Below are 19,287 nucleotides of genomic sequence, written 5' to 3' on the forward strand. Positions count from 1 at the left end.
AGGTCTAGTGCCTCTCCCCTCCTTGGCAGACTCTGGACTGGCTTGGCTCTGGCCATATGAAAAGCCATATTACTCTTTAAAATATACACTTCCATCTCCATCCCACCACCTTCTTTAGCAGGTCCAGCCCATGCAGGTGTCACCTGCCACCTTCTTTGGAGGCACCAGGGACATTTACTCTATAAAGCAAGTTGGTTACTGGGCTGCTCCAGTTGTTTTCCCATCTTGTGGACTTTGGTTGCTCAGGTTGTCGAAGTGAGAACCTGTGAACCCAAAGAGAGAGGACCTGGCTGCTTCAGCAGCATTTCCCGCCCTCCCAGGAGGTAGCCTGGTACCTCTGAGCTGGGGGCTCCTGAGCCCGCAGCTCTGCAGACTGTAATTCAAGGCTCCTTCAGTCCCGTGCTGCAAGAGAAATTAGGACTATACTTTTTTCTAAGTCCAGGCTGAAGATGAGCTTAACACATGCAGTGGCTGAAGTCAGAGGTAGCCCAAGTGCAGAAGTTGCCCAGGTGGTTGTGGCAGGAGGGGAAGGAGCTGTACCCACTGTTAACACTACTGATGTATGGTTCAGACCTTTGGTGGGTTCACGGCTCTGGAGCTTCCTCATCTCAGTACCCTGCCACTGTATGATGGCAAATCAGTAGTTTCAGTACACTGGCTGCAGGTAAGCAAGTTTCCGATGAGAGCTTTTTTCCTCTGCTTCTGTCATGCAGTGCAACTTTGATTTTTCATTTATGCTTTGGGGAACTGGCAGTTAGATTAGAGACAATTGTCATTACTATGAGCTGTTGGAGACATGCTTCCTCCAATTTTGTATTTCAAGGTCTGTGTTTAGGCAAACTGAAATGTTTTATAATAACCAGGGGAGCACTCATATGAGGCAAATATTGTTCACGACTAATATTGTCTGTATTACTGGTGAAATATTTTTTATAAAACTTTTTTTCTTTGAGAGGAAAAACCAAAGAACCGTGATCAGCAATTTCTAAATTGAAAAAAAAGAAAAATTTTGAACTAACTTCTAAATTGAAAAAAGAGAAAATTTTTGAGCTAATTCCATTAAATGCATCAGTTCGTAAACACAGGTCTCCTATATGCAAATATCTCATGCTTAGTTGCCCCATTTACATATCTTCTTTCCTCCTAGTGTTTTATGCACTTAGTGAACTATCCTATACCACATAGGTAGAGAGTAAGTTGCTGACTATTCCATAACATACAAGCAGGTTCTACAGAAAAAAAGTATCTCTTGAGGTTAGCTAGTCGCTCACAGTTTGATCTGGCAGGACACTTTCAAATACCAATCACTTGTCACATAGCAGAGTTTGGTAAATGTGTGTTTGCAAACTTGCTCAGTTCTGGCTCACCCATTCTCTTAGAATTATTACATCTTTTGCCCCTGTCTTGAAACATCGAAACTGAAGAAAAAAAGGTGTTAAGCACATGTCATTCAACCAAGCATATAGTATGATGCGGTTTTTATCTCATGATATGAGAGAAGGAAGAGGACAAGCAGTGGTACACAATGAGCAGAGCCCTGGGATTTAATGGCACCCTGAACCTGATTTGTTGCCTTGCAGGAGCACACAAACCTCTTGGTAGGCTTTTCTTGTTGTGTGTCTGAGCTGATTCAGACAGGACACGTAAAATGTTGAGTGGGCCAGCAGTAGTTTCAGCATCATTGACTCAAGATGTAAATCTGGTTAGGTACTTGGTATTTTAGTATATCACAACAAAGAAAGGCCAGTGAGTTGCATTACGTTCACCATTTACCTTAGTTAGCCTTTCTCCCACCGTTCTGAGGCAACGGCATCAAGTAATAAAAAGGATATTGTCTTCCTGGATGAGCTATACTGTGCCTGTTTCCTCAGTGATCCTAGAGCACCTTGTCCTGGCCAAAGGACCTTGGGTCTTTCTGAGTGATGCTGAGCCTTATCAGTCCGCCTCAAAGGCACTGTTTGTTGCTCCCAGGTACTCTGACTTCTTCTTGTGCTTCATCCACATCTTCCTCAGGAGGCTGGGTGTCCCACACAGGTGGCCTCCTGTCAGTGGCAGGGAAGCTTCTGCTGCTGGTGGCAGGCTCAGGTCGTACTCTGCTGTCTTCCTCCAGCGCTGCCTGTGGCTACCAAACAAAGCATGGATGTGTCAAGCATTCAGTTCTGTGCCCTTCTTCCCTGCTTGCGACTGGGAACCAAGGGCTGCCCATTCCACAGAATCAGAGAATGTCCTGAGTTAGAAGGGACCCACAAGTCCAACTCCTGCCCCTGCACAGGACAATCCCACCATGTGTCTGAGGGTGTTGTCCGGTCTCTTCTTGAACACTGTTAGGCTTGGGGCCGTGACACCTCCCTGGGGAGCCTGTTCCAGTGCTCTAGCACCCTCTGGGTGAAGAACCTTTTCCTAATGTCCAACCTAAACCTCCCCTGGCACATCTTCCTGACATTCCCTTGGGTTCTGTTGTTTGTCACCAGAGGGAAGAGTTTGGCGCCCACCCCTCCTCCTCCCCTTGTGAGGAAGCTCTCCCCTTGTCTCTTCTTCTCCAGGCTGAAAAAAACAAGTGACTTCAGCCGCTCCTTCACCAAACCCTTCACCAACCTCATGGTCCCTATTTGAAAAGGTACGTTTGTGCCTGACCCATCCCTGTGAGGAGAAGATGGGCTGCAATGAGGGACTGCTACTCCTGACAAAGCCCCAGGAACTGTGCAGCAGCACCCAGGTGGGTTGAGCTCCTCCTGATCCAGGGGGATGTGCTGACGGACACCGGCTGAGGGAGATCCTATGGAGTGCAAGGCCACGGTGGCAATGAGCTTGTTACTGTCCCTCAGGTGGCAATGGTGACATCTCAAATATCACCTGGATCTGTGTCTGGGTTAACTGCCTACTGATGAATGCACTTGTACTATGGCCAAGATGTTCCTTAATTACACTTAAAGACAATAAAGCTTTGTTTTAAAAAAATATTTAATAACATTTTTCTAGGCTGTCTTAGGGCAAATATTATAGACCTCTACTGGGAAAATACTTAAATTTTGAATTTAGATGCTTTTTTTCCTAGTGATAAAACAGAGTTACAACTGGTACCAGGGCATCTGTATGAACAGCCACGGCTGACAGGATAACCAGCATATCCTTCAGCTACTCTTTGCCTGTCTCCGGGAAGCAAGTGGCATGGCTTTACTGTAAACCACTGAGGTTTTACAGCTCCAGTTCAGAGGAAATCTGTGGCTGAGCACTTCTTTGTGTTCCTGGTGGGAGGGTGCCCTGTGGCCGAGGTGCCCTGTCCCCTTCCCGCCCAGAACCACCCCACATGCAGCCCCCAGCTCGGCTGGAGGGATGGGAAGGGACTTACTCATCTGTAGAAGTACCGTCACCTGCGGGAGGGTCTGTGACAGGCGCTGCTTTTGCTGTGATATGGGTAACTGGCGATGGTGGGAACTGCCAGAGGAAAAAAGCATGTCATTAGGAAATGCCATTGATGAGTAGGGGCCCCAGGTTCCTCTGAGGAAAGAGGCTTGTTTAGAAAAATTAATAAACACTGTAAATCTCTTAACAAGAGAAAGCAGGTAGAGGACTTGACTGCACAACTCTTAGCCACGCATACGAGCCACAGGGCTCATATGAGCAAAAATTACACATCCCATTGAAAGAAGGAGGCTTCCAGATCTTTTTATTCTCTAGTGTTTTATGTCTGGCTTCCCAAGGAGGTGAGGTTTTCTTCAGGCTGGACAGCCTCTTGCACCTCTTCACAGGCCCCTTCTACCTCTGGCTAAGGAGCAGTTGTCCCAGCCATTGCTGCTTTTTGGGCATTCAGAAATGTTCATCTGTTTTGCTGGGTGCTGGTCTGTGCCATGGGGGAACCTGGTTCATACCCCAGGTCTGTCACAGCTCCAAAAGTGCCTAGTCATCAACTTCCTCCTTGTTTTATTTGACCATGGATCACCTGCCAGAGCTGAGTCATGTTTTCCCACGAACAGGCTGCTGAGACAGGCATATCCTCCAAGATGTTAAGCTAACGTGTGAGCTGCCCAGAATAGAAAAAAAGGTCAAAAAATTTGACATGCTTTCATCATTTCAGGCAATAAAGAGAATTACTGTTTTTATTGGAAACACTGAAAATTTTCTTCATATTCTTGTCACTACTATAACTGGTCTTAAGCTGTCTAGGGCTGTTACCCTTGGGATTAGCCGGAGACTGGATATGTTTAGGTGTGCTCTGCAAGTACCCCAACACTTAAAGATGCTTGAAATCACTTTTGCAAGCATCCTCTTGAATTTAACTGGGTTAATTATTGGTAGGGGCAATTAGATTTATTACACTGAATAAAATTAATTTTGACCACACTTCAGTATTGGGCAGTCAGTTTTCTCAAGTGTAGCCCAGCTACCAGCTAGCAAGTGTATTTCAGCCATGCAAAAGAACATTTTAAGCCACAAAGTTTCTATAGCATGGTCTGGTGTTGGTCAGAAACTTTTCAAAGGACTATTTGCTGTTTGAAAAATCCAGTTTTTATAAAATGTAGGGACTGTTTTTTGCTAAGAGACAGTAGAGGGGAAAAATATTTTAGTAAAGCTGAATAATTCTTAACCAAAGTATTTTGTGTCTCTATTACAGAAAAAAATTTCAGGGTTTGTATGATGATTTTCCCATCAGGTCTTTATTGACATTTTTTATTGATCTGATTGTCTTGTCAGGATGGCATTCTGCCAAATATGAATTATTTGACGCTTGTTCCATTTTAGAAATACATTTTTTCCCAGTTTGTGAAATTCTCTGAGAAACAAGAGGCTAATTCTTCCCAGGTCTTGCATGGGATTCTCTGTGCAGGTGGCTGAGCATCCAGCACCGGGATCCTGCCTGTTCCCATCCTGCAACACCTCCTCGGTTCCCTGACAGGCAGCCATCGTGCGCCAGCCTCTGCTCCCAGCTAAATCATGGCATAAATCATGTCTCAAAGCCTTAACGAAGACTGTGAAATCTGCACATACTGTGGCAGGATGACATGCTGTTGATGTGGGACACGTTGACAGATGCTGGGTTTTAAGATGCATTAGACAGTGGTACTTGGTCTTGCTGTATTTACTTACCAAAGATTTTCCATCCAACAGGTGATTACAGGACTTGGATGATTCTTGTTCAGTAATTCCCACTGCAAAGCATCAGAAACATGGCATTTTCAGTAATTATTCCATTGGCACAGCTTATATTAAAAGCCTTCTTCCATGAAGTTAAACCCAGATACGAACAGGGCCCAAATTCAGGTTATGATCCCTCTAGATTTGATTACAGCCAAAAATGCAGAAGTTTCTTTATTATGATCATCTACTGTGATGTCAAAATAAGTGAATTTGGAATTGCTTAAGTCATTCTGGGAAGTCACTCAACTGCTTGCTCCTGGAATTTTCCAGTGGCATGATGAACTGTCCTTAGCAGACCAAGCTCAGTGGGAGCCCTTCTCCTCTGTGAACACTCATGTCTATGTATATAAATAGAGCGGTCCCATCTGCTGCTCCTCAGCAGAGGCTGGGTAACAGTTTTTGTGCCTCTTGGAGCCCCCACTGCCAGGTTTGTCCTGCCTAGGAGATTGTCCTGCTTTCTGGCTTGCCTGGGGTATTTTTACCTGGGCAGAGCTGTGTGCTACCTTCACTCCATCACAGGGAGGGATTTCAACCTTTCTGTCTGCCTGTGGCTGGATGGAACCTCTCTCTGCTGTCCTCAAACCTGGAGGTTACCTTTCAGTTACAAGTGAGTGCTTGGCTGATAACTTATCCACGGATAAACACTCACTGACATTCCTGCCAGTTGTGTTGGGGAAAGAAATACATGAGGGATTCCAGATTTCTTTCTCATGAAGCCAAATCCTCCCATTTTATTGTGGGAATGTGGATATCTTTTTTGTCTTCTTTCTTTCTGTTCATGGCCATTTTCAGTTGTCTGCTGTTTTTTTAAAGGGTATTCAGGTAAGCAAAGAGTAAGGATCTATAGAAGTACCAGGATTCACAAAGACAGAGGACAGAATATAATTCATAGCTGCTGTGACCAATGGAATCTATTAATAAATAACACCAGCAAGCATTAGAAATACCTAAGGTGCTGCTTATAGTACTGTCTCCAGCATGAGTTTCCAGTCAGAACTGTGTTCTCCTTCTGGGGGCAACATTTGACCATGATAAATATCTTAACTAGCCTCTCTCTTCCCGCTTCCCCTCACAGTAATTCCATTAGGTACCCAACTGTATCCCTCATGTCAAAGTTTAATTCAATTACCTCCTCTCATCTTGCATATTAGGTACTAACAGCATTCGGCAAGTGGCTCCAGGCATCAGTGCTTCAGCTAATGTCCATAATTTTCTTTTTTTTTTTCTTTTTGCTTGCTCTTGTATTGTCTTGATTCTTCTCTTCAGCCTGTCTCTCTTCTTTTTAGATATAGAAAATATTCTAGCAAAGTTTCAGCAAAAGAAAGTCCTCACGACTTCAGGTTCACAAGTTGTGCTTTACCAAAACTGAAGTCTCTTTAATGTTGCACAGTGCTTGTCTGTGGAGCAAGCACAGAAAACATTGCAGACCTCTCCAGGCTCTCTCATGGCACCCTGTTCTCTGGGTAGGTAGTATTAGTAACAGCGCGTACTGAAACTGGAAGGTGCAGCACATCACAGCAAAGAGCTATTTTTATTTTCATACAAATATTTGCAAACACTCCTACTTTCCTGCCCTTAAAATGCCACATTTGTGAACTCAGGCACTCAAAAGTTATGAAACACCAGGATTGGACTGAAGTTATTTCATCCCCCAAGGATACAGACATTGAGATTCAGTCTCTAATTTGTGACCAGAAACCATTTTCCGGCAGGCTTTCTGCCTCACTTGTATAGACAGCATTCACTCAGAAAGCAGCTGTCTATCCTTAGCTCAGCACATAGTCCTACACCTACTTTCCAAACCAGTGAAACCGCTGAAGACAGAAGTATCAATATTTTCTCTTGCTTTTCTATATTGCTGTTCGCTGTGCTCATCATCTGCACAAATGTTTTAAAAAAGCAGCTTCATCACCTCCTGGAGGACAAAGAGTTAAACCAGGGAAGCAGAGCTAGGTACTGAGTTTAAGACTAGGAGTTCCTGGGACCCAGTTTTCCAGAGGCTTGAGCAGGATACGGCACCGTTTGCAGTCTGCACAGTTTTTAGTGGTGGCAAGAACGAGCGGTCCTGGTGTCAAAGTCAGGGGTGTGAAGCAGGCACCCACAAAAGGGGGAGACACCACTGTGTGAGATTACAGGCATCACCAAGGAGCCCGGTGACAGTGATGGACAGACTTCAGGGAGCTATTGCAGGGGACATGCCACTGGGGTCCCCGAGCACCCTCTGTGCTGGGGGAAGAGGGATCCCACGTGCAACCCGCCTGGTTGCACAAGCTCTGTTGTTTTGTCCAGATCCTCCTGCTGAATTTGTCCTGTCCCACTCTCCTCCCTCCCTCCTTCAGTCCCTTTGGTCTCTCTTTTGTTTTCAGTTCTCTTTCTCCAAGCACTGTCAAATCTAATTTCTGTTTCTCCCTCTTTCCCACTCAGCATCCCAGTTTCTTTGCTCCCTTTCTCCCCTTACAAGAACTATTTCCCCCTCTTCTGCTCGTCTTTTTGGATTCCTACACCTTTTCTCCTGTTCACACCTATCTGTCATCCTTTACCGCTTGTTTCCCCTAACAGCAGAGACCAGCAGTCCCTCCTTCCTTCCCCCCTGTCCGTCTGCCAGCCCCTGCCCCACAGCAGGTCCCAGCCACTCTTCCTCCTCTCCTCACTCCATCCCCTAAGCTCCAGCTCCTTGTTCAGCCACTTCTTGGCTCTGATGCTGGTTTGAGAACTTTCCCTACAGTCCCAAGCTAAGTTTGTTCCTTCCCAGTTTCCAAGGCCTCTCTCTTGCCTGGTCGGTGTTCCAAGGGGATGGCTTACGAGCAGTGCAGTTGCAGACTGATGCCTTCGTGATAGTGTCTGTTCTACAGATTTAGCAACTTTTAACAGCTCAACATCCAGTGTATCTACCAAACACGTACCACATGGGATTTTTTCAAAGGCTTATGACTTGATCGCATCTGGGTGTTTTTTCAAGGGAGAGCAAAAGATGCATTTTTGATTATAAGGCCATCCCTTGCCAAACTGCATGGCCCTGCTCCAGCTTTGGCCTTCTAGACATAACACTCCAGTGCTGAAAGAGCTGAATGACCAGTCAGTTATATTTACTCATTACCTTGGTTTTTCATTGGCAAACTCTATTTTTCCTTCCTTGCTGAACAAGTTTTGGTTGAAAAAAAAAAAAATCATGTCTGTGGCTGACATCCAGAATCTAAAATTTCATCCCATGTAATTATGTTCTGGCAAGTTCTAAGCAACTGAGCAGGGATCTTATATAATAAGATGACTCAGGCGGACTTGGTAATGTGCAATCTATCTTCTCAAAAATATTGTCAGCCTTCGGAAAGGGAGCCACTATGACTCTGAGTAAAGAGAGCTGATGAGTCTGAGTAGAGCGAGTTTATGATTCTGCAGTGCCACGGTCGTTATATCATTAATCCCACCAGACATTTTAAGCATGGAAGTGTCCTTCAGATACCTAGCAAAGCACCTCCTTCACTGCAGACTGGAGGGCTGCAATATCCGAAAATATCCTGAAGCCACAGAGGAATGAAGCCACTCCTGGGGACTCACCGTGCTGGGCAGCCCCTTTGGCTGGGGAGGGTCCCCGCTGCACGCTCTGCAGGTGGCCCAAGCCCCGCACCTCGTCTTCGCTGTACAGCACCTGGAGGAGGTCACCCTGATGGGGACGACGGTCGGATACGGCTACCACCTACGGGGAAAAGGCAAAACCACCCTGTTACACCCGGTTGTGGAGATCAAGTGGTCTGTCAAGGTCCCCGTGGAGCAGTATGGTGCCTGTTCTTCCTGCTGCTTTACTGTCATCCACAGGGGGTTTTGCTGGATGGGGACTGTGGGATTTGAAGGGTTTGTTTTGTTTGGGTCCTGCCTCTGTGCATGAGATGTATAAAAGTACAGGAAAATAATTTGTGGTTTCTCTGAGACCCAGCTGCTTAGTTGCACCTGTCTGTATTCTCCTCAGGAGACTGAAATGTGGTTGAAGATCTACTGAATAGGATATGCCTTTGAGACAGCTCAAATTTAATTTCTTATTGCATCACATCTTGGGCAATCAGTTAAACTTATGCAATGTGAATTACAAATGCTATTTCTTCATGGCCTCCCCTGTCTTTTGGACTTTTGGATCTTGAGGGTCTCTTCCAACTGAAATTATTCTATCATTCTGTGAAATTTACATTTTATACCTGGTAAATGACTGCAGAATATACAAGGCAGTGAACAACTGTGCTCCTAGAGATGAACTTTCACAAACACTAGATCACACAAACAAAAGTCACCGAGGGCTGCATTTTTTAAAGTTAGGCCCCTGCATCTTGAACAGAGTCCTTGAAAATGAGCATGAACAAAATCAAGTTCTTTTCTACATCTGTCAGGACTAAGTCACGGCGCTCACTGCGCTGCCACAGGCAGGTGGGGAGGCCAGAGCTAACGTGAGCTTTAAAAGCAGGCATGGGCTCCAAGCAGGTGGATCCATCAGTATTGTTACCTAGGATGGTCCAGAAACAAGAATCTTCTCAAGAAGATTCAAGTCCTGACAGCAGGGAAAAAATGTTTCGTACTTTTTTTTTTTTTTTAAATAATAAAGTTTTCCTGAAGTCTTGCTACTGTCACACAGGGAACAAGTTAAACAGGGCAAAGATCCAAACCAGCAAGGAAACAAGATGTGGCAACTATTGCGACTCTTTCCTATTAGACTTACTTATGTTAACCTTATGTTGGAAGACTGGGAGAAAAGCAGTTACTTGCATCTAAGTGATGACTGCTAGTTGCCAGTTATGTGTTTTTTATGTAAATACAGTCATTTCGTCTCAAGACTGAGACCAGCAACTGACCAGCCAGCTATTTGCATAGAAAAAACCTTAATTCCATCTATTGCTTAGCCTTCTAACGTACACTCAAGATAAAAACAAGACTGTGTTCAGGCACATCCCCTCACACAAAATTATCCATTTTCTTCAAGTAAGATTTAATTCAGTTTGCCATTAATGTGCAATATTTTGTGTATGTGAATATAAAAACACATGCAAACCAGTGTTTTCTAAAAAAGAAAAACCCCAACCTGACCACTTTTTACTCTTTTGACTTCAGGTACCCTCAGGAGTCTGGAGGTGGCTACATGACATAGATCCTACTGACCAGCAGGACAAGGAGCAGAAACTGTTCAACAGCAGGCAAAAATACTGCTGGAAAGGGCTGGTGAGGCAACCAAAGCCTAATCCAAGACCCAAGAGAGGTTTCCTCTTAGTTCCTAGGATTTTGGCACATGGCCCAACATAGTCCCTGCTCTGTAATCTACTTATGGACATGCCCAGTGTTAAGTTGAAGTCAAAGGGTCCACTGGTGTCCTTGAAGACAAACACGTGCTAATGGAGGATGCGGCTGGGGCCCAGCTCTGCTGACCGTGAATCCGATGCTGCCAGGCAGACCTGAGCCTCAATAATTCAGAAACGAGGGTGATGTTGGTGGTGAGAGACCTCCTGTTGCTACTTAAGCAGTTGGCGCTGGCTCCCCCCCAGCTGTCCCTGGACCAGTTCCAGGACGTCCCCACCCCTCTGCAGCATCTTCTCACAGGCTGCAGGCTCCCGTGACGTGCCCTGACCGCCCAAACCTTGCAAGCTTCTTACCAGGGGCATGACTCCCCCATCACCACAGTGACATTGCTGGAGACACGTGTCTGTCTTCAACACGATGAAGCTGCGGCTGGCAGGGGTTTCTCATGACAGCCCTTGGGGTCTGCCTCACATGAACTGAGCTCTTCTGGCTTTCAAGGAACACTACAGCGCTTACCCTTCCCACCAGCTCCGGGAATATGCGCAGTGCTCTTCGTCATGCTCGGTTGTCTTTGGTGTCTGGCAGAAAATGTTTGCAAGCCTCTGCTCATGAGACACCCAAGGCCGTTTCTTTTGCATGGTCAAGGAAAGAGCATTTTTGGTAAGTAGGATGCTGCCTGCAGTCATCCCTAATCCTGAAAGTGGCATAAACCACCACTGACTTGCAATTTAACAATCTGCCTGTGTGTTACAAAGGAGGAAATATAACCTGGGGAAAGGAAGCAGGATTTTTAACTTCGTGAATAGCAGAAATTATTTAGCTGTGTTGTTTGTGTTTTCGGGATTCCTTGTTACATGTTGGATCAGTAACAACAAAATGCCTTCAAACAGAAGGATCTATATAAAAAAGTTACAACGCCGTTTGCTGCTACAGCTGGAGACAACAGTGCAATCTCTATAAGCACATCTTCAGTTAACATCTTTTTTTTGGAGCATTTGGCTGTAGCACACTTTTGGAGTTTCTTATCTCCTAATTCAAGATTTCACTGTGACTTTGGCTACCTCACCCATTACTGTAATATGCAAAGACTTATCTAGGTCAGGAAACTAAACCTGCTGTAGCACAGTTTTGATCGAAACTGGAGCTGACATTTCTCTAGGGTACCTAGGGTAAGGCAGAAAGATCAGCTGGAAGTCACTTTTCTTTTCTAGATGTACCAGGAAATTTACATCTGTGTGAATGGCGGAGTCACCCAAACTATGCAGAATTAGTAAACAGCTCTCTAAAAAACTACTGGTTTTAAAACCTGTAAGTCCCTTGACCAGCTCAGTCTGTTTGCAGGATGCTGACCCTGAATTCAGAGCTCAGCAAAGTCACTTTTTTATGCACTTTACTGTGCACTTGAGAGCACTGAGTCCCTGCATACCTGCTGCTGGAATCAGCTGTGTTAAGCAGGGGGCATGGAGGATGCAGGAGGGTTGCAGAGCACCACGGAGGCCATTCCAACAACCCTGCTCCTGGACTCAAAATCCCACTGCCAAAGCAACAACCAGCCAGAAAAGGTGACAATTAAACATCTGGCTTTGGATAAAACTTTGAAGCTTAGAGGCTGAACAATGAAATGCTTGTTAGTGGAAGAAATGCCACATTTGTGGAGTTAAGCTCTTTTTGATGGTCTAATGCTGATGTAATATTTAATGTGGCAGAACAAGCATACATGGAGGGATTTGCCATTTTTCTGCAAAGTAGCCAGGTACTGGTGTCTGAACTGGTTTTAGAGTTCTAACCAAAGGATTCTTGGGCTGGTAGAGTGAGGGAAGAGAAGGGAAGAATCTAGTATCCCTGGAAATAACTCTTAATATGGCAATAGGAACTGCAAAAAATGCATGTTTGTGAAATGCTCAATTAAGAAAAATAAGGTGTTTCACCCTTTCTCTCACCCTTCCACAGTCATGATCGTGCTTTTGGGGTGGGTTCTTGAATGGGACGGAAGTTGCTCCCCAGGGTCAGTCATTTGAATGTTAAATCACTTAATGCTGCACTGCTTGAGTATTTCTGCCACAAAAAAAAAGGTCTGGCAGATGTCCACGTTGTTTGCTATTTTTGCCCTTGCCGAGGATTAAAGTTGTGCGTCCACTGCAGACACCAGAGCAGAAGATTTCATGTTAGCTGAGGCATTTCTGCAGCACTGGCTGCAGGTGCAGAAATAAAAGTGAAAAAAATCAATCATCATTTTGCTACTTTTGTGCGGGTCTAGAAATTGGCAATCACAACTTCCTCACAGGCACGTATGTTCCAGTATGTGCTATTTATTTGAACGCTTGCCCACGAGCTGTGAGCAGCTGCATCGCACTGAGGAAGGGGAATGCGCAAGTCTGAGAGGTGACTGTGCCAGTGGCTTTGGTTCCAGAGCCTTGCTTGGTTTCTCAGCTGGAGCTGCAGAACATTCCTCAGGCTCGGTGCTCCCACCACTAATATGATGCTGCCTGCATTGTGACTACAGGCCAATCAAAGGACATCTTTAATCGGGGTCGGGAAAGCCCCAAAGGAAAAAAAACCCAAAAACCCACACAACAAAAAGACCTAAACCTCTAAAAATACAGCAAAAAAACAGGGACTTTCTTATCTTATTTTCTTAGACCATTGTGAGTATAGTGCTGCTACAGCAGCTGATCCAATCCAAATTAAATATTAGAGGCTCCCACTCAGCAGAAACAACAACTAACTGCTGAGATTTGTAACATGATAACAGACATACAGTTGCCCTAGATTTCAATGAAAATTTTCCAGCAGAATAGTTTTATGAGAAAATTCTGGTTAGAAATCTGGGTATTTTATTGGAAAACTATCTATCTTGTAAAAAAAAAAAAAAAAAAGTGAAAAATTATCTGAGTATTCTGTTTTATTACATCACAATAGTTCACTTTTTGTTTGGACTTTTCTGCTATTTTTAAATTACATGGAAAACAGAATACACTAAAGGCATAACAAATGAAAAAGGGGTATCTCAAAATGGCTTATTTTAATTAACACTCCGGCACCCTGACTTTCATCCTCATTTGGAATGAAGAGTCATTTTGAAACCTCAGCCTGAGTTAATCAGACAAAACTAAGATCCTCACCATTTGAGAAAATACACAGATACAGTGTGTTATGCACCCTTCCTGGGGACCACTTCAGGCACCCTGTGGAGTGTTTGGACTAATTCACCAAGAGAAGGGCTGGGAGTGAATGTGGTGAGGTTTTTCCCAGTGCATAGATGAGTGTGGTAAGCAGGGGGAACCTACGGTGCTGTGGAGAGATCAGGGAATTGGGAATATGAAGATGAGGCTATTTACAAATGAGAATTGGGCTGGGAAGTGAGATAGGGCATGGAAAAAGGAAAGGCCACATAGCAAAATAGTTCAACAAAGTGCTGGAGAACAGATAGGTCTGTAGTGAGAAGAAACGCTTTGGCAGAAGAGTCTTACAGCTTGTAAAAAGTGCTTTGATATGCACAAGAGAAATGACTGTTGCAAGTCAGAGCTGCGATAAAAGGATTGTGGAAAGGGCTGTGAACGGGCCAAGTGGATTTGAGGAGGGAAAACTGGCTCTGAAGACAAGACAACTCATGCCGAAACCAATGTGTCAAAGTGTCCAAACCTGGAAAACATTTTCTTAGAGCATGAAAAATGTTCAGTTCTTTATTACTGCTGTTACTATTATTTGTTTAGTCATAATAATTGGAGGCAAAAATATTTACAGACCTATTGAAGAGGACTGCAGGGAACGAGGGTCCCTCATACAGTGAAGGGAAAATGGGAAGGGAGGAGAAAAAAGCTAAAGCTTCGCAGCACAGCGCTGCGGGTGAGAGGGCCGGGAGGAGAGGACCATGTCCCTGCCCATGCCCAGCTGCAACCTGCCACCCTGCTCTTCAGCTGCAAGGCAGCCCCGTGCTGTTCCTCTGGACTCCTTCGCACAAGGGCCGTGAAAATGGCTTGTGCGGCTGCAGCAAAGAATTTCTGCCTGGGGGACACTGAGGGGAGACCTCATCGCGGAGGAGGGACAGGCATTGATCTCTTCTCTCTGGTGACCAGTGATGGTATTGGAGAGAATGGCAGGAAGATGTGCCAGGGGAGGTTTAGGCTGGACATCAGGAAAAGGTTCTTCACCCAGAGGGTGGTGGAGCACTGGAACAGGCTCCCCAGGGAGGTGTCACGGCCCCAAGCCTGACAGTGTTCAAGAAGAGACTGGACAATACCATCAGACACATGGTGTGAACTGTGGGGTTGTCCTGTGCAGGGACAGGAGTTGGACTCAATGATCCTTTGTGTCCCTTCTAACTCAGGACATTCTATGATTCTATGATTCTTCAAGGGCTTTGCACACCTCGCCTCCAGGATTAAAAATATCAGACCACTCACCAAGAGCTCAGTTCCTAGTTTTAATCTGCATTTGTGAAGGGCAGACAGAGTAGAAAATGGAGTCAAGGATGCTTCCAGATGGGAGCTCAGCTTTTCGAATTTGGGGGGCACCTCACTGGTAGGGAGTGGGGAAAGCTCTGGCTGTGCCCTCCGTGCAGTGCACGGGGGTGAGTCGAGGACAGGCAAGAGCTGCTGGGATCACAAGACAAGCATCCTCCTGTGCCTCTCTCAGAGTCATCTTTTAGAGTCATGGTTGCAGTCCATTGCTGGGTGTTTTTCTCCCAGATTCTCTGGAGAAAGGGATACAGGCTCCTTGATTAATGTATGTATTGATATAATTTGTTTGCTTTTCATTCCTGTTTTGTCCCTCTGGCACTTTATGGATAAAAGTTAAGTCTGTGATTCCCTCAGATGACCCATGTTGATACACTGCGATGTTCTTTTTGACTGACTCTGCACAGCAAGACCGTATTTTTTGAAGTTTCAAAATGCTTCTGTAAATAAACTCTAGCTTTACAGAAACTCCCCTTTCTGTTTCTCACCTCACTCCCTGCATCAGACACCAATGCACTTCTTTGCCCTGAAAGATCAGCTTCCCAGGTATCCACCACATTTTTAAGGATAAGTTTAGCCAACTAGAATTAAAAAAAAACCACCAACCAACCAACCGAAACAAACAAACATACAAAACGGAGAGGGAGAGAAAAGGAGATTTTTCTTACACTCTTTGTTAGGATGTGCTGTGTAGTTTTGGCTCGTCTTCGGGCAGGACTACATGCTGCGAAAAGAAGAACAGGAGCACAATGAGGGTGCAGTGGAGGCCGACAAGCCCAACCAACAACATCAGTAGAGGTCCCCACTGAGAACAGTGGTCAGGATGAAACTTTTGGGAGACGATAAGTAGACCTTCATGTGGGTGGCAAGGAAGGAGGGCTTAGGAGTAGCTTTTTTAATGTCACCTCAGAGAATATGTCCTAGCTATACAATGCAGATATCCATGGGGGCAGGACAACAGCCTTCCCCAAGTGTCAGCACCTTTCCCATAAGCTTCAGGAGGATCTGTCGTCCTTCCTGAGTTTTGATCTGCCCTCACACCTGCTGATGTTTCAGAAGGAAATGAGCTTCTTGTTCCATCCAGTCACCTTCCAACATGACTAGTGTATACATTAACTTTGGAGAGGACTAACATTTTATCTACATGTCTTTATTTTCAGTAAGCTCAAACTGTTTCATGACACCATTTCATTTATGCTGCATGATGTCCAAAGCACAACACCTGCACTAACACTAGTCTTTTTTAATCCTCAAAATGACCCGTTTGGTTCTTGAACTTGGGGCATTTTTGCTTGAAGTCTGTTTCTCAGTTTTATTTCTCAGACCCATGCAGACACCAAAATCACAGGTGAAATAACATTGCTAGCCACAAGACTCAAGATACCAGGACCATAAGCCAAGCTTTTGACTGGACTGAAGCAATTCGTTTCGGGTGATTTTTTTGTGTGTGGTTTGTTGTTGTTATTGTTTGTTTGTTTGTTGTTGCTGTGTTTTGTTTTTTTTTTTTAACAAAGTGAAGGTTGTTTAAACACCTGTTCCAGTTTGACTTGAAACAGGCCTGAAAGACTCTGTGATACTTCCAGTGCTCCCTCTCATCATATCTTCCCTTTGCTCTTGAAAATAACTACTCTCCCCTGTGTTCAGGCTACAGGAGTCATGACTACAGGATTTAGCAGCCAGTGACAGAAACAGGCCTGCAAAAACCTGCCAAATTCAGAGAATTAACTCCAGTTCTAAAGGCTGACCCTGAGGGCAAGGCACGTGAATGGGGCTTTCCTATTCAGGCTCCAGGTATAATCCAAAGGCTTGGAAGGGCTAAGAAGGTTTGTTAAGGTATGATGGGTGACTCCTAACTCTCCAGGTGAGCTTTCCTTTACATTTTGGCATACATTCAACTCCAGGAGTTTCAGTGCTTATCTCTGCTATATATTAAGGTTTGCAAAGAGCTTTGAAGCTGTGGAAGCAGCTGGAGGTCATCCAAGGCTGCTTGTTACCACAGCCAAACTCCTCTCATCTGACAGCCGGAATAAGAAGTGCCTGCGCTTTCCAGGGCTGCAGAGCTGGCAGCAGGACCAAAGCTACTCAACACCTTGTGTTTGTCTAAAATCTGCCCTTCGATACCCCGGTGAGGATACAAGTGATGGGCATTAGAATCCCACTGGCTAAAAAGGAAGTTTTAGCCAATGCTCTGCCCACAGTGAACCAGGACAGTGACAAGGGAGGTGATAAATATTGTCCAGGGTCCCTGCCAGCCAGCCGGTGCAGCACAAGGAACTTCCACACCGAGCTCATCACAAGTAAGTTATCTGCCTGCACCGAGCCTGAGAGCGTGCTAAGCTGTCAGTTTGATTAGGGCCTGTTTTTCATGGCATGATATCCTCAGGGATCCCTACTGCCTTCTGCAGGACATGCTTTATGTATTAAACCACAGTGAGTGTGAGATGAAAAACAAACAAACATAATGAAGGTGGCTTTTTTTATTTTAGGTTTAGTTTTAGTTTGTTTGGGTGTTTTTTTGTTTGTTTGTTTGTTTTGTCTTTGTTTTTGTTTTCCATAGGAATATGTTTTAATTTGCTTTTGAAGCTGCTGCAATCACCTTTACTCTGTGAATTTCATGTGAGGACAAAACTAATTGCTCATGAGCAAAACACTCAAGTGCAGAAATTTTTACTGATGCAAGGAATCATCTTCTTGTCTCTCTAGTATTGTATTTACTGGACAGTGTGAGGAGCGCAGTTTATATAGATTTCTACCATAAGCAAGTACCATTGTGCTGTTATTGGTACCCAGGCTAGTGCACAAGGAATAAATGTGCTCAGGTAATAAATCTGTGTATTTAATATTATGTATGACCCACAGTCCAACTCACTGTCTGTCATCTGCCAGCGCTAGTGGCAAATGGCTTACAGGGGCTGAAGAAAGGCAAGGCATGAAAGGGAAGCCCCAGCACCAGCAAACACGCAATTACTTGAATAGCCATTGAAAGAAGAGAATTGCGGAGGTAGACAGAAGTGACCCACTTGTGCTGGAGCACAATGGCAGCAATGCAAACAGTGGGGCTGCAGGGCTCCCCCTGCAAACATGATTTTCTGCAGGGAGTGGGAGTAGGAAGGGAAGACTGAATCCTCACAGGGGATGTTTCTGGCTTTGCCTGCAAAATGATGTTTTTATGTACAGCCCAGCTTTCAGGCAACAAAAACAATTACAGTGATGTTTCACTTTGTCATTTCCACTTATATTCTGAAATAAAGCAGCTGAGAGCTCATGCTCCCAGCTTGCAAATAAAGATCCGATCTGGCCCCACAATTTGTTTTCCCTGCTTTTACCTGCTTTCTTTTTCTTATTGATGAAATATGCAGCTATTGAGTTTAAACTAATTTGTTCAATCAAATGCAGACTGGGCTTTGTCCGGTTCTTGCTCTTCATTACAAGCAATTAATGTTAATCATGCATTCATTTCCAGGGCATGGCTTTGGAAATGTTCCACTTATTGAGCCAGCAGACTTAAATTCAACATTCGCGCAGTTCACCCGGTTCATCTGAGCTGCTAACTGCTCGCAGAACTTCATTTTCTTTTCTGTTACATAGAATAGCCACACAGTTGCAAGCTGTCACTTCAGCAATTACCTCATAGGTATATCATCAACACCATTTCCAGATTTCCCAAATTTGCCAGCGTAAAGATCTTACGCAGCCACAATATCAAGGCACCTGCACAGATCGTCTCCAGCAAGCAGCAGAGAGCACGGCAGAGCAGAGGAGCTGCTCACTTCAGAGATTTCCCTGATGCTGAAACACCCCGCCTGTCTAAAACACAACAAACACCATAGCGGTTGTTAACAGTTTTTCTGTACTCACATTTGGATGAAATCACGGTAGTGAAAACTTCTAAATTTTCGTCGCTGCAGCTGTAAATCTGGTGCATTTTCCACCTCTCCCTCCTGACTGCCTTTCTGCTTCATGCAATCGCTCTGAACTTCTGGTAAATAGGTTTCACTAATCCAATCTGGCTCTGTGATCATTGTCCAGATCTACAAAGGACAGACTGATGCTGTGATCTCATCTCATTCCATATTCTTCATCGCAACATTTTCTGCTCCCATCTGCCTTTCTATGAATACTATTAATGCAAAGATTTAATTTAGTTGTTACTTAAGCCTTTACTCAGATTGAAGCATTTTATTTTACATCTCCTTTTACCAGTTTGGAGAATCCTCTACAATAAATGGCTAATAAAGTCTGTTCTGTGCAGCCATTGTATAGGCAAATAAATGTTTACAGAAATACTCCAATGATGTTTAAAATAAGTTGGGTTAATACTTTGGATATTTTAACACATTTATTTTAAAAATTTGCTCCTCCCATATAATGAGGAGCTGATTCCAGGTGTATTAGAAAAAGCACTTTGTGCTTTACCTTT

The 19,287-nt window shown here is 44.5% G+C and overlaps 1 protein-coding gene across 1 annotated transcript; it reads right to left on the reverse strand.

Moving 5' to 3' along the window:
* Positions 1 to 1,935: 1,935 nt before the first annotated feature.
* On the reverse strand, positions 1,936 to 18,792 carry VXN (vexin; the record flags this gene model as incomplete). Its single annotated transcript, XM_082044555.1, has 6 exons — positions 1,936 to 2,122; positions 3,350 to 3,435; positions 5,086 to 5,147; positions 8,692 to 8,830; positions 15,536 to 15,591; positions 18,726 to 18,792. The coding sequence occupies 6 exons, from the start codon at positions 18,790 to 18,792 to the stop codon at positions 1,936 to 1,938; spliced, it is 597 nt and encodes a 198-aa protein (XP_081900681.1).
* Between the last annotated feature and the right edge of the window lie 495 nt (positions 18,793 to 19,287).

Source organism: Streptopelia decaocto, assembly GCF_964273445.1.
Source record: "Streptopelia decaocto genome assembly, chromosome: 2".
NCBI classification, from domain to species: domain Eukaryota; kingdom Metazoa; phylum Chordata; class Aves; order Columbiformes; family Columbidae; genus Streptopelia; species Streptopelia decaocto.